We start from the raw sequence: 14,521 nt of genomic DNA on the forward strand, positions 1-14,521 counted from the left end.
AATGGTAAATGAAAATTGGCTTCAACTTAAGGTCACCAGCTGCATTAGCCCTTAAGTTCCTCCTGTCCTTTGAAGTCAGGTATTGACTTCTCTCTAACCATGAAAGTGCTAGATGGTGTCTTCTTCCAATAGAAGACTGTTTTATCTGCACTGTAAATCTGTTGTTTCATTTAGTCATTGTCATTTAATTATTTTAGCTCAATAGTCTGCATAACTTGCAGCAGCTTCTGTATCAGCATTACCTTGCACTCTGATGTGATGGACACGGTGTCTTTCCTTAAAACTCATGAACAAACCTCTACCAGCTTCAAAATTTTCTTCTGCAGCTTTCTCATCTCTTTCAGCTTTCATAGACTTGGAAAGAGATAGGGTCTTGCTCTATTAGGTTTTGGTTTATGGGAATGTTGTGGCTTGTTTGAGGGCTCCCAGGTGGCACCGTGGTAAAGAATCTGCCTGCCAGTGCAGGAGGCACAAGAGACACAGTTTTGATTACTGGGTCAGGAAGACCCCCTGGAGTAGAAAATGGCAACCGCTGCAGTATTCTTGCCTGGAAAATTCCATGGACAGAGGAGCCTGGCGGGCTACAGTCCATGGGGCTGCAAAGAGTCAGACAGGACTAAGAACAGACACACACACACATGGCTGGCTGGTTTCATCTTCTATCCAGACCACTAAAACTTTCTCCACATAAGCAACAAGGTTGTTTAATTTCCTTATCATTGGCATGTTTGCTGGAGTAGCACTTTTAATTTCCTTCAAGAACCTTTCCTTTGCATTTAGAACTTGGCTAACTGGTAAAAGAGGCCCATCATGGGCCTTCATGGGTTAGGCTTTTCAACGTGCCTTCCTCTCTAACTTTTGATTTAAAATGGGAGACCTGTGACTCTTCCTTTCACTTGAGTACTTGGAGATTACTGTAGAGTAATTAATTGGCCTAATTTCAGTAATGTTGTGTCTCAGAATAGGGAGGCTCAAGAAGGCCCACATTCTGGGACATACAATGCACCTTAATAAACTTAAAAGATAAAAATCATACAATGTATGCTCTCAGACCACAGTAGACTTAAAGTATAATTTGTTAACAGAAAGGCAGATGGAAAATCCCCAAATACTTGGAGATTAACCAATAACATGTGTTCTAAACAACACAAGTCAAAAAAGAAAGGAGACATTTCTGAATATTTTGAGCTAAATTACAGTGAAGCTATAACTTACCAAAGTTTGTGGGATACACTGAAAACAGTGCTAAGAGGGAAAAGAATAGCATTTAATGCATATATTAGAAAAGAAGAAAAATCTAAAAATCCATCTAAGCTTCCACCTTGTTGCTGTTTAGTTGCTAAGTCATGTCCGACTCTGCGACCCCATGGATTGTAACCCATCAGGCTCTTCTGTCCATGGGATTTCCCAGGCAGGAATACTGGAGTGGGTTGCCATTTCCTTCTCCAGAGTATCTTCCCAATCCAGGGATCAAACCCCGCATGTCCTGCATTGGTAGGCAGGTTCTTTACCACTGAGCCACCAGAGAATCAAGCCTCCACCTTAGGAAAGTAGAAAAAGAAGCAAAATAAATTCAAGTTAAGCAAAAGAGAAGAAATAATAAAAATTAAAGAAGGTATCAATACAATTGAAAACAAGAAATAGAGAAAATCAATGAAACAAAAAGCTTGTTCTTTGAAAAGATCAGTAAAACTGATTGCCTTTCACTAGGCCAAGAAAAAAGAAAGTGAGTGAAGGCATTCAGTTGTGTCCGACTCTTTGCGACCCCATGGACTGTAGCCTACCAGGCTCCCCTGTCCATGGGATTTTCCAGGCAAGAATACTGGAGTGGGTTGCCATTTCCTTCTCCAAAGAAAAAAGAAAGCACAATCACTAATAGCAGAGAAATGGAACATCACTATAGATCCTATGGGCATTGAAAGGTTAATAAAGGAATGCTACAGACAACTTTGTGTCCACAAATCTGATAATTTAGAAGAAGTGGACCAGTGCCTTGAAGGACTCGTTTGCCAAAATGCACACAAAAAGAAATAGGAAATTGGAATAAGACTATGTCAGTTAAAGAAATTGAATCAATGATTAATAACCTCCCCAAACAGTAAGGATCAGGCTCAGATGATTTCACTGGTGAATTCTACTGAACATTTAAGGAAGAAATTATACCTATTTTCTACAGTCTTTTCCAGAATATAGAAGCAGAGGGAAGCTTGCCAACTCATGAGTCTAGCAGTACTCTCCTACCAAAACCAAAGACATTACAGGGAAAAAAAAAAAACAAACACAAAACTATAGACCAGTACCTCTGATGAACATAGATGCAGAAATTCTCAGTGATGTAATTCTCTATTAACAAATAGAGCTCAACAACATATAAAAGGAATTATGCTTCACAACCATGTGGGATTTATCATAGGTATGCAAGTTTGGCTCACATTTGAAAATAATTTAATGTAATCCATCACATCAAAAAGATAAAGAAGAAAAATCACATGATCATATCAATAGATGTGGGAAAAGCATTTGACAAAATCCAGCATTCATTCATGATAAAAACTTTCAACAAATTACAGAGGAGAACTTCCTCAATTTGACAAAGAACATCAACTAAAAATCTACAGCTGCCATCATAATTAATCTTGAGAAAACAGCTTTCCCTGCAAGAATGTCCTCTCACCACTCCTTTTCAATATTGTATTGGAAGTCCTAGCTAATACAATAAGACAAGAAAAGCGTTAAAAGGGTATACAAGGCATACAGATTGGGAAAGAAGAAATAAAACAGCCTTTGTTCACAGATGCCATGATCGTCTGTGTAGAAAATCCAAAGAATCAAGGGAAGAAAACTCCTGTAACAACTAAATAGTGAGTGTAATAAGATTGCAGGATACAGGGTTAATATGCCAAATTCAGGGTTTTTTTCCCTAATTACAAACAATGATCAAATGGAATTTGAAGTGAAAAACATACCACCGTTTACACTAGTACTCCCCAAAATGAAACACCTTCATATAATCTAACAAAATGTGTATAATAGCTACATGAGGAAAACTGCAGAATTCTGAAGAAAGAATTTAAAGAAAAAGTTAAATGTATAGACTTCCCGTGTTCATGGAAGACTCAATATTGTCACGGTGTTAGCTCATCTCAACTTGATCTATAGGTTCAATGTAACTCCAATCAAAATTCCCACGTGTTGTTTCATGGATATCAACAGGCTCATTCTAAAATTTATATAGATATGCAAAAGACCAAGAACAACTAGCTCAGTATTGAAGGAGAAAAATTAAAAATTGGAGAACAGACCCTACTCACTTGCAAGACTTACTATAAACCTGAAGTAATCAAGACAGTGTGATTCGGTTAACGTGAAGTCCATATATTAATGGAACAGAATAAAGGGCTCAGAAGTAGATCCACATAAACATAGTCAACTGGTATTTGACAAGGCAGCAAAGGCAACCCAGTGGAAGAAAGATAGTCTGATGGTAGATCTACTATTGGACATACTTATGCAAAACAAATTAATCTAGATCAGACCTTATGCCCTTGATAAAAATTAACTCAAAGTGGATCATAGACCTAAATGTAAAATGCATAACAATGAGACTCATAGAAGGTAACATAGGAGAAAATCTAGATGACCTTAGTTATGGTGATTACTTAGGAAAAACAGGAAATCCATAAGTAATTGGTAAATTGAACTTCTTTAACATTGAAAAATTCTGCTCTGTGAAAACAATGTCAAGAGATTGAGCACACAAGCCACAAACTGGGAAAAAAATATTTACAAAACACACCTGATAAATACACAAAATATACCAAGAACTTACTTTTTTAACTTTTATTGGGTTATAGTTGATTTACCATGTTCTGTTGGTTTCATATATACAACAGACTGAATCTGTTATACATATACATGTATCCCCTCTTTTAAAAATTGTTTTCTTGTATAGGCCATTGTAGAGTATTGAGTAGAGTTCCCTGTGCTATACTGTAGGTCCTTATTAGTTATTTATTTTATGTATATTAATAGTAGTATGTGTATCTCAATCCTAATCTTACCACTTTATCCCTCCCCACACCCTTACTCCCCAGTAACCGTAAGTTTATTTTTTACCTCTATAACTCTATTTCTCTTTTGTGCTTACATGTGTGCTAAGTCTCTTCAGTCGTGTCTGACTGCAGCCCTCCAGGCTTCTCTGTCCATGGGACTCTCCAGGCAAGAACACTGGAGTGGGTTGCCATCCCCTCCTTCTGTTTTGTAGATAAGTTCCTTTGTAGACTTTTTTTAGATTCTACATATAAGTAATATCATATGATATTTGTCTTTCTCTGTCTGGCTTACTTCATTATGACATTCTTTAGGCCCATCCATATTGCTGCAAGTGGCATTATTTCATTCTTTTTTATGGCTGAATAATATTTCATTCTGTATATGTACTACATCTTCTTTATCTATTCCTCTGTTGATGGACATTTAGATTGCTTCCATATCCTGGCTATTATAAATAGGGCTGCAGTGAACATTAGGGTACATGTATCTTTTCAATTATGCTTTTCTCTAGATATATGCCTAGGAGTGGGATTTCTGGATTGTATGGTAGCTCTGTTTTTAGTTTTTTAAGGAACCTCCATACTGTTCTCCATAGTGGCTGTACCAGTTTGCATTCCCACTACCAGTGTAGGAGGGTTTTCTTTTCTCCACAGCCTCTCTAGCATTTACTATTTGTAAATAAAATATATCAAGAACTTTTAAAACTCAATAATAAGAAAACAGACAACCTGATTAAAAATGGACCAAAGACCTTAAAAGGCACCTCATTGAAGAAAATATACAGATGGCAAATAAGCATATAATAATGTTCCCAACATCATATGTCATTACTGAATTGCAAATTACAACAGTAAAATACCACTATACACCCATTAGAATGGCCAGAAATCCAAAACACTGACACCAGATGCTGGTGAGGAGACAGAACTACAGGAACTCTCATTCATCACTGCTAAGAACACAAAATGGTGCAGCCAATTTGGAAGACAGTTTGGCAGTTTTTAACAAAACGTAATATACCCTAACTATATGATTCAGCAGTCACTCTCCTTGGTATTTTTTACACAAATGGGCTGAAACATTTTGCCCACAAAAACCTGCACACAAATGTTTATAACAGCTTTGTCCATAACTTCCAGAATTTTGGGGAATGCTAACACTTAACCAATTTGTCAGCATCATACTCCTGTTTCTTCCAAACTGTCCATCATCTCATAAACTTTTTCTTGTTAATGGTACTTTACTGAATTATAGTCAACATACCAGAAGTGTACAAATCTTGGAAGTGTACACACCTCCATGAATGTAGACAAATATATGCAGTGGAAAGTGATCACTCAGATGAAGATAACATAAAAGAGCTTTGCACAATATGACTTTACTGATCCCATTTCTGCTCTTTGGCATAGTCAATAAAGCAGAAATAGATGTTTTTCTGGAACTCTCTTGCTTTTTCAGTGATACAGTGGATGTTGGCAATTTGGTCTCTGGTTCCTCTGACTTTTCTAAAACCATCTTGAACATCAGGAAGTTCACGCTTCACGTATTGCTGATGACTGGCTTTGAGAATTTTGAGCATTACTTTACTAGCGTGTGAGATGAGTGCAATTGTGCGGTGGTTTGAGCATTCTTTGGTATTGCCTTTCTTTGGAATTAGAATGAAAACTGACCTTTTCCAGTCCTGTGGCCACTGCTGAGTTTTCCAAATTTGCTGGCATATTGAGTGCAGCACTTTCACAGCATCATCTTTCAGGATTTGAAATAGCTCAACTGGAATTCCATCACCTCCACTAGCTTTGCTCGTAGTGATGCTTCCTAAGCCCCTTGACTTCACATTCCAGGATGTCTGGCTCTAGGTGAGTGATCACACTATTGTGATTATCTGGGTCATGAAGATCATTTTGTACAGTTCTTCTGTGTATTCTTGCCACCTCTTCTTAATATCTTCTGCTTCTGTTAGGTCCAAACCATTTCTGTCCTTTATTGAGCCCATCTTTGCATGAAATGTCCCCTTGGTATCTCTGATTTCCTTGAAGAGCTCTCTAGTCTTTCCCATTCTGTTGTTTTCCTCTATTTCTTTGCACTGATCACTGAGGAAGGCTTTGTTATCTCTCCTTGCTATTCTTTGGAACTCTGCATTCAAATGTGTATATCTTTCATTTTCTCCATTACCTTTCGCTTCTCTTCTTTTCACAGCTATTTGTAAGGCCTCCTCAGACAGCCATTTTGCCTTTTTGTATTTCTTTTCCTTGGGGATGGTCTTGATCCCTGTCTCCTGTACAATGTCATGAACCGTCGTCCAGTTCCAGAAAACATCTAATTTTGCTTTATTGACTGTGCCAAAGCCTTTGACTGTGTGGATCACAATCAACTGTGGAAAATTCTGAAAGAGATGGGAATACCAGACCACCTGATCTGCCTCTTGAGAAACCTGTATGCAGGTCAGGAAGCAACAGTTAGAACTGGACATGAAACAACAGACTGGTTCCAAATAGGAAAAGGAGTACGTCAAGGCTGTATATTGTCACCCTGCTTATTTAACTTCTATGCAGAGTACATCATGAGAAATGCTGGGCTGGAAGAACCACACGCTAGAATCAAGATTTCCAGGAGAAATATCAATAACCTCAGATATGCAGATGATACCGCCCTTATGTCAGAAAGTGAAGAAGAACTAAAGAGCTTCTTGATGAAAGTGAAAGAGGGGAGTGAAAAAGTTGGCTTAAAACTCAACATTCAGAAAACGAAGATCATGGCATCTGGTCCCATCACTTCATGGGAAATAGATGGGGAAACAGTGGAGACAGTGGCTGACTTTATTTTGGGGGGCTCCAAAGTCACAGCAGATGGTGATTGCAGACATGATATTAAAAGATGCTTACTCCTTGGAAGAAAAGTTATGACCAACCTAGATAGCGTATTGAAAAGCAGAGACATTACTTTGCCAACAAAGGTCCATCTAGTCAAGGCTATGGTTTTTCCTGTGGTCATGTATGGATGTGAGAGTTGGACTCTAAAGAAAGCTGAGCGCCAAAGACTTGATGCTTTTGAACTGTGATGTTGGAGAAGACTCTTGAGAGTCCCTTGGACTGCAAGGAGATCCAACCAGTCCATCCTAAAGGAGATCAGTCCCGGGTGTTCATTGGTACGACTGATGTTGAAGCTGAAACTCCAATACTTTGGCTACCTGATGAGAAGAGCTGACTCATTTTAAGAGACCCTGATGCTGGGAATGGAGAAGGAAATGGCAACCCACTCCAGTGTTCTTGCCTGGAGAATCCCATGGATGGAGAAGCCTGGTAGGCTGCAGTCCATGGGGTCCCACAGAGTCGGACATGACTGAAGCGACTTGGCAGCAGCAGCAGATGCTGGGAAAGACTGATGGCAGGAGGAGAAGGGGACAGCAGAGGATGAGACGGTTGGATGGCATCACTGACTCAATGGACATGAGTTTGGGTAAAGTCCTGGAGTTGGTGATGGACAGGGAGGCCTGGTGTGCTGTGGTTCATGGGATCGCAAAGAGTCGGACACGACTGAGTGACTGAACTGAACTGCATTTCTGCTCTTGTGCTAGATTTATCATATATTTTACTTCTACATTTGTATTATTTTTACTTAAAAAGGCAAAAGTCTTTTTCTTTTTTTAAGTTAAAACAATCCCTTATATTTTTCCACATATTCTCTGATTCTTTACATTTCTTTCTGGCAGTCTGAGCTTCCATATGGTATACTTTACCTTCAGCCTAAAAACCTTCCTTTAGTATTTCTTGTTGTGTAGTTATTCTAGCAGTTAATCCTCTCAGCTTTTATTTGTCTGAAAATGTCTAAAAATTGAAGTACATTTAACATATAACATTAGATTAGTTTCAGGTGCATAGCAGTGATTTGATATTTGTACATATTACAAAATGATCACTACAATACATCTGTCATACGTGGTTAAAATATTTTTTCTTGGGATTAAAACTTTTTAAGGTCTATTCTCTTAGCAGTTTTCAAAAATGCAATGCAGTGTGACTAACTGTAGTCACCATGCTGTACGTTACCTTCACATGACTTATAACCCTAACCCTAACTCTTCATATTATACATTCTTTGGGTTTTAACATATGTATTTAATGATATGCATACATAATAGTTTCAGTGCTCTAAAATTTTCCTGTGCTCTACTTATTCATTCCTCCTTCATCCTGGAATCCCCTGGCAACCACTGATTTGTTCCATAGTTTTGTAAACTTTAAAAAATTCCTCCTTATTCTTGGAGACTTTCCTCTCAGAGACCTTCATTTTTCTGCTTCCACCTTTGTGGTTGTTTTCTAGGTCTGTGGAAAACTGTATTCTAGAGCTTTCAATGCTCTCCTGATTTCAGTCCCCTGTTTCCAAGATTAAAATCTTTCACTTTTGCTGGTTTCCTCCTGGTTTTATTAGTGTACATCCTCAAGTAACTGCCTAAAAGAAAGGATACATGAGAGCTAAACTTTCAGTGTATGTGTCTGACTCTTTTCGACCCTATGGACTGTGGCCTGCCAGGTTCCTCTGACCTTGGGATTCTCCAGGCAAGAATACTGGAGTGGATTGGCATATCCTCCTCCAGGGGAATCTTCCTGACCCAGGGATCAAAGCTGGGTCTCTGCATTGCAGGTGGATTCTTTACTTTACTGTCTGAGCCACCAGGGGAGCCCAGCCATCAGACCTCACATATTATCCCCTTTAATAATTTGTATCAAACACCAACTGAGTTATCCATTCAATATAGATATTTAGTTTTCTGCCATTAAAAAATGTGGCACCCTGCCACTCTGCACTTTAATGAATTTGAGAATTCATATTATGACCAATCACCTTATTCCTTGTGAAAAAACTACTGTAAAATATAAAATGAAGTAAACCTCATCATATTGCTATGACATTTTTAAAAAGTCAAATGAGAAAGTTTATCACTTTTAAGTATTCACATATAGTTTTAAAATATTTCTTAATAAAAATACTTCTTTTAAGTTGACAAAGACTTTGTAATTTATGATTCATGTCTTACTGTATATTATCTATGTCTAGATAGATATATCAATATGTGCTTTTTTATATTTCAGGAGCTATACTTTTTATGATATGGTGTGTAGTCTGGGCATTCTCAGGCCCTGAAGTTCTTCCTAATGGAAGTTTATTTGGACTGTTAGTTATCTTTTATTGTGCCCTTATTGGGGGGAAACTTTTAGAAGTCATTAGACTACCTTCAGTGCCTGAAATTCCTCCTCTTCTTGGTAAGTGAATAATTAGCTTTTATTTGTCATTAACTTATATGTAAATTATGACTATATTCTAGTCAGAGTAGATATAATTTAGAACTATTTCAATGTAATATGATCTATATAGCTTTTTTATATGTGTACTTACTATATATGTGTATATATAGCTTGCTTATAGAAGTATTTATTCTCCATACACAGATTTTTCCTGAAATATGTTCTTAAATAATTTAAATATGCTCAATATATGATTGTTGTTGCTTTATCATTTAATAGGACATTTTTAAATTAACTTTTACATTTTTTATAGAAAAGGAAAAATTTGAAAGAAACTAAATTTTTCTATAGATAACCTAACTCAAATAAAATTTGTTGTTGTTTAGTCACTAAGTCATGTTCAGCTCTTTGCAATCCCATGGACTATAGCCCACAAGTCTTCTCTAGAAGTCCATGCGATTTCCCAGGCAAGAATACTGGAGTCGGTTGCCATTTCCTACTGCAGGGGATCTTCCCAATCCTGGGATCGAACCTGCGTCTTCTGATTGGCAGGTGTATTCTTTACCACTGAGCCACCTGGGAGGCCCTCAAATACAATTACAAGATTCAAATACTATCATGACTAGGGCACCAAAATGTTTTATAGTTCTTGGGTGAGTTCCTTGGGCATCTCCACTATGTATATTCATTGGTGTATCATCTGCCTAAACAATGTTACATCCTATTTCTTCATCACCATTGCTATGTAACTCTCCAGGTAGACAAGAGGAAAATTAGCAGAAAAACTTCTTTTAGAGGTGTTTTATATCTTCTAAGTATTCAATACATTCTAATATTTAGTTACTGCCAAAAGAGGTAATCACTCCATCCTATCTCTAACACCCTTTCTGTGTTCATAACACCCTTCAGCACCTCGCAAGTATTTACTGGATCTCTTTTCCACTTCTCCAAAGCTTCCACTCTAGTCCTAGCTCAGGCTATTAGTTTCTAACTATTCCATGAACTATGGCAGAGCCTTTTTTCTGGTCCCTCCTTAGTTTTATGTCTATCTCATTTACCAGTACCATCACATAGACAATGCAACACTCGTTATCTCACTTCCTGCCTAAAACTTACCCTCAGTGCTTTACTCTGCCAAAACCAGGGAAAGTAGGGAGTAAAGGAAGCTTTCCATGATCTGGCCCCTCCTGCCCATTCCCCACTCCCAACTAGTCCTTAATGTTCCATCAATACTGAATTACTTGTTTCACACCATTGAGGTATATCATTTCTTATCTCCATTCCTTTATGCTGTCTCCTCTACTTGTATGTAACCTATCCTTCACCAAAGTAATGAGAGATACAGTGTGTTTGAAGAAGGGATATTAAACATTTCTGATTTCTGTCTTACAAAAATGAACTGAATCAGACATGGTTTATTTTTTTTTCTTCTAAGGGATGTTACTGGCTGGTTTTGCTGTTAGGAATGTTCCATTCCTCAGTGATATCACCTATATTAGTAATGAACTGTCTTCAACTTTAAGAAATACCGCCCTTACCATTATTCTAGTGCGAGCTGGGCTTGGACTCGATCCACAGGTAGATTTCCAATTACACCTTGAATATGGTTATTTTAAATATTAGAGGCTTATGGAAAAGAAAAATAGGCAGAATTTTTCTTACAGTTGTTTCAGGTAGAGCAAAACTAAGACAAAGAACAAAGATTTTGCAGAAATATTGGCGCCTTAGTGTCTACTTCTGATCATATTACTAATATGAGAAGAAATCACTGTGATGTAAGATCTCTATTAGTAATAGTCTTTAATTATTTACATAGAGATAGATGTCCCTTATGCAACATTTGTATTATTTTGGAGTTACAGCTTTTCTGTGGAGAGCTCTTTACTTTTCAGTTAACAGAGGATAAGGTTATCCCATAAAAGGTTTTTGCTTCTGTTTTGTTTTTTCAGAATGATTATGAATTTCAGTAATATTATTCTTTCAGGAATTTTTCCCACAGAACTATGTTCCTGATTATATTTATATTTTTATAAAAGCTAATCTTTTAAAATATTTCTTAAAATATTACTATCAAGGAATCATAAATTAGTTTTTTAAAGATACATATTCATAAATATAACAGCTATTCAGGATATAACAAATGTGGCAAATATATAAGATTGGTGAAAGTATTTGAAGAGCATAAATAATTATAGACAGTGATAAGTTATTATATTATCCAGGTAAAAATTTGAACCAATGAGAAAATTTGAAAATTTTCCCTTTTAGTTAATTATGCATTTTTTATGTGATTTTCTCCTTTGGCATGTTATAATTATGACACTAATCACACAATTCATCCCTAAAAGTTAACTGATGGAAACAAACCTATTGGATACTTTCAATATACTATTTACTAGGAAGATTAAGGAGGGTAGAAATATTTATTTAATCACAGAAAACTGAGTCATTTTAATAATTAAAATAGAACAGCACTTTATAATATGAAATAGTTTATAATCCAATATATGATGACATATAAAATGAGCTGTATTAGCATTTAAAGCACATGGGATATCTGGGAGATTTAATTTAATAAGATTATCACTCAAAAAAGATTATATAATTCAATATTTGCTTAAAATAATTTTCTTATTGGCCACTACAAGCTTGTCTAAGTGTGACTATGTTTGTATTTCAGGCTTTGAAGAATTTGAAGCGAGTTTGTTTAAGATTGTCTATGGGTCCATGTTTAATGGAGGCTTGTTCAACTGCTGTTATTTCCCACTTCCTTATGAATTTTCCCTGGCAGTGGGGATTTCTGTTGGGGTAACTTTTTCTCATTTTTCTCTATGAAAATATTCAGTTAAAATGCTTGGTTATTAAAATATTCAGGATATTGTATAGAAAAGTTTATCATTAAAATTCTTTTCACTGTGGTAGAGAATCTTGGAAATCAGTTGGTCCGAAATAGAACCATGTCCTAAATCTACTATATCCTTGACAAATATTCATAGCTCCTAAGTGCTTAATTCTAAGATAATTCACTTTATCAGTTTATTTTTTCTTCTATATTGTAATCCATCTCCAGTTTTTTATTTATTTTTTTGGTTGGCTGGATCTTCATTGCTGTGTGGGCTTTTCTCTAGTTGTGGAAAGCAGAGGCTTCTCTCTAGTTGCAGTGCACAGGCTTCTTATTGCGGTGGCTTCTCTTGTTGCTGAGCACAGGCTCTGGGGTGAACAGGCTTCAGCAGTTGTGGTTCTCGGGCTCTCAAGCACAGGCTCAGTAGTTATGGTGCGTGGCCTTAGTTGCTCCATGGCATGTGGGATCTTCCAGACCAGGGATCAAACCCATGTCTCCTGCACTGGCAGATGGATTCTTTACCACCGAGCCACCAGGGAAGCCCTGTTTTTTTTAATTTTTATTTTTTGGCTTTGCTGGGTCTTCCTTGCTGTGTGCAGTCTTTCTCAAGTTACGGTGATTGGGGTCTAATCTCTAGTTGTAGTGCACAGGTTTCATTGCTGTGATTTCTCTTATTGCAGAACACAGGCTCTAAGTGTGGGCTTCAGTAGTAGAGGCACGCAGCCTCAGTGGTTGCGCTGCACAGGCTTAGTTGCTCTGTGGCATTTGGGATCTTCCGAGACCAGAATTCAAGCCCTGTCCCCTGCATTGGCAGATGGATTCCTAACCACTGGACCACCAGGAAAGTCCCTATCTCTATTTTTTAATTAATCTAATGGCCTTTTCCTTGTACACTATATGTGCACATATATATAATATGTATGTATTATGTATAGCATATGTATTTTATAATTATGAAAAATACTTTATGTAGATATTATAACAAAAACAAGCAAACACTATTTTCCTAGATCCTGTGTCCCATCTATTATTATCTATCATCTATTTCTTTTCATGTCCAAGTTCTTCAGAATAATAGTCTATGATTACTATCTCTATATCTTCAACTTGTTTTCATTTTTCAATCCATTTAATTTTTGCCTCCACTTACCGACTCGATGGACGTGAGTTTGAGTGAACCTCAGGAGTTGGTGATGAACAGGAAGGCCTGGCGTGCTGCAATTCATGGGGTCACAAAGAGTCGGACACGACTGAGCAACTGAACTGAACTGAACCCATTCCAGTGGATCCCAGTATGCATTTTCTAACTAAATTAACAATTTTTTGGTATCCTTAGGTGACTGTTTTAAAATTTTGATCTACTCAATATTTAGTGGAATCTTTTATTCAATCAAAGGACTCTATATCTATTTCTTGTCCAGGTCTTGAATATATCTTTTATCCCTCCTCAGTTCTCTTTTATTTTGTCCTTTTGTAACTCCCTTCTTCATATATATTAGTTTTTCTTTATACTTTTCATCTATTTGCCTTTGCAGTACACACTGGAAAATTTTCTCTGCTTAGTTCTCTAGCCTTTTCAGTCACACTCTACTGTTATGTCTGTATCACCTATTTATTTATTTATTTTATTTTGACAATTAATTTCTAAGAATAAAATAGTTAAATGTTATGAACAGATACAGTGTACTTTCGTGATTCTGAGGATATTTATAGTTATTCTGAAGTCATGTTCTTATTGTTCACTTTTTAGTATATCTCTTTCCTCAGGTATAAAATTTTCCATTTAATGAATATGGTGCCTCAATTCAAAGTATTGACTTTCCCCAAATATTTGGTAATAATTTAATGGGTACTAATTTTTTAAGTTGAAACTTACTATTAATTTGTGATTATTTTACCTGTTGGCTGTTGCCTTCTTGCAGAGAATAGGCCACTCATGCTACCAAGCAAGTTTCCTTAGAAGATCAAACTGAGATTAAGATTCTTTTTTTTTTTTTAAGTTGTACCATGTGGCTTTCAGGATCTTAGTTCTCTAACCAGGTATTGAACACAGGCCACCACAGCAAAAGAAAGCACCGAGTCCTAACCACAGGATTGCCAGAGAATTCACTAAGATTATTATGCAGATTATTTATTAAGGGAGCTCTCAGTAGAAACTTCTGAATAAAGAAAGCCAGATAGGAGTGTAGGAAAAGTCGGTGGTTCCAAAACTTTGCTACCCATTAAAATCACCTGGGGAGCTTTTGAAAATCTGAGTAATTAGAGGAGTGATGCTGGGAAGATGGCAGAATAAGAAACTCCAGCCTCACTTTCCCACATGAAGACAGTATCATAACAATGTGAGGACCAGATTACCTTTATGTAACTCCAGAAACCACTTGAG

At 36.8% G+C, this 14,521-nt stretch overlaps 1 protein-coding gene across 15 annotated transcripts in view; it reads left to right on the forward strand.

Moving 5' to 3' along the window:
- Nucleotides 1–14,521, forward strand: part of SLC9B1 (solute carrier family 9 member B1) — a 69,785-nt gene that overhangs the window by 32,494 nt on the left and 22,770 nt on the right. For all 15 annotated transcript variants that reach the window (XM_061419530.1, XM_061419526.1, XM_061419524.1 and 12 more), the window contains 3 exons: nucleotides 9,144–9,314; nucleotides 10,732–10,874; nucleotides 11,977–12,104. In XM_061419530.1, coding sequence (XP_061275514.1) covers nucleotides 9,144–9,314; nucleotides 10,732–10,874; nucleotides 11,977–12,104 — 442 coding nt within the window. The remainder of the gene's footprint in view (nucleotides 1–9,143; nucleotides 9,315–10,731; nucleotides 10,875–11,976; nucleotides 12,105–14,521) is intronic.

The sequence above is a fragment of the Bos javanicus genome, chromosome 6 (genome assembly GCF_032452875.1).
Source record: "Bos javanicus breed banteng chromosome 6, ARS-OSU_banteng_1.0, whole genome shotgun sequence".
NCBI classification, from domain to species: domain Eukaryota; kingdom Metazoa; phylum Chordata; class Mammalia; order Artiodactyla; family Bovidae; genus Bos; species Bos javanicus.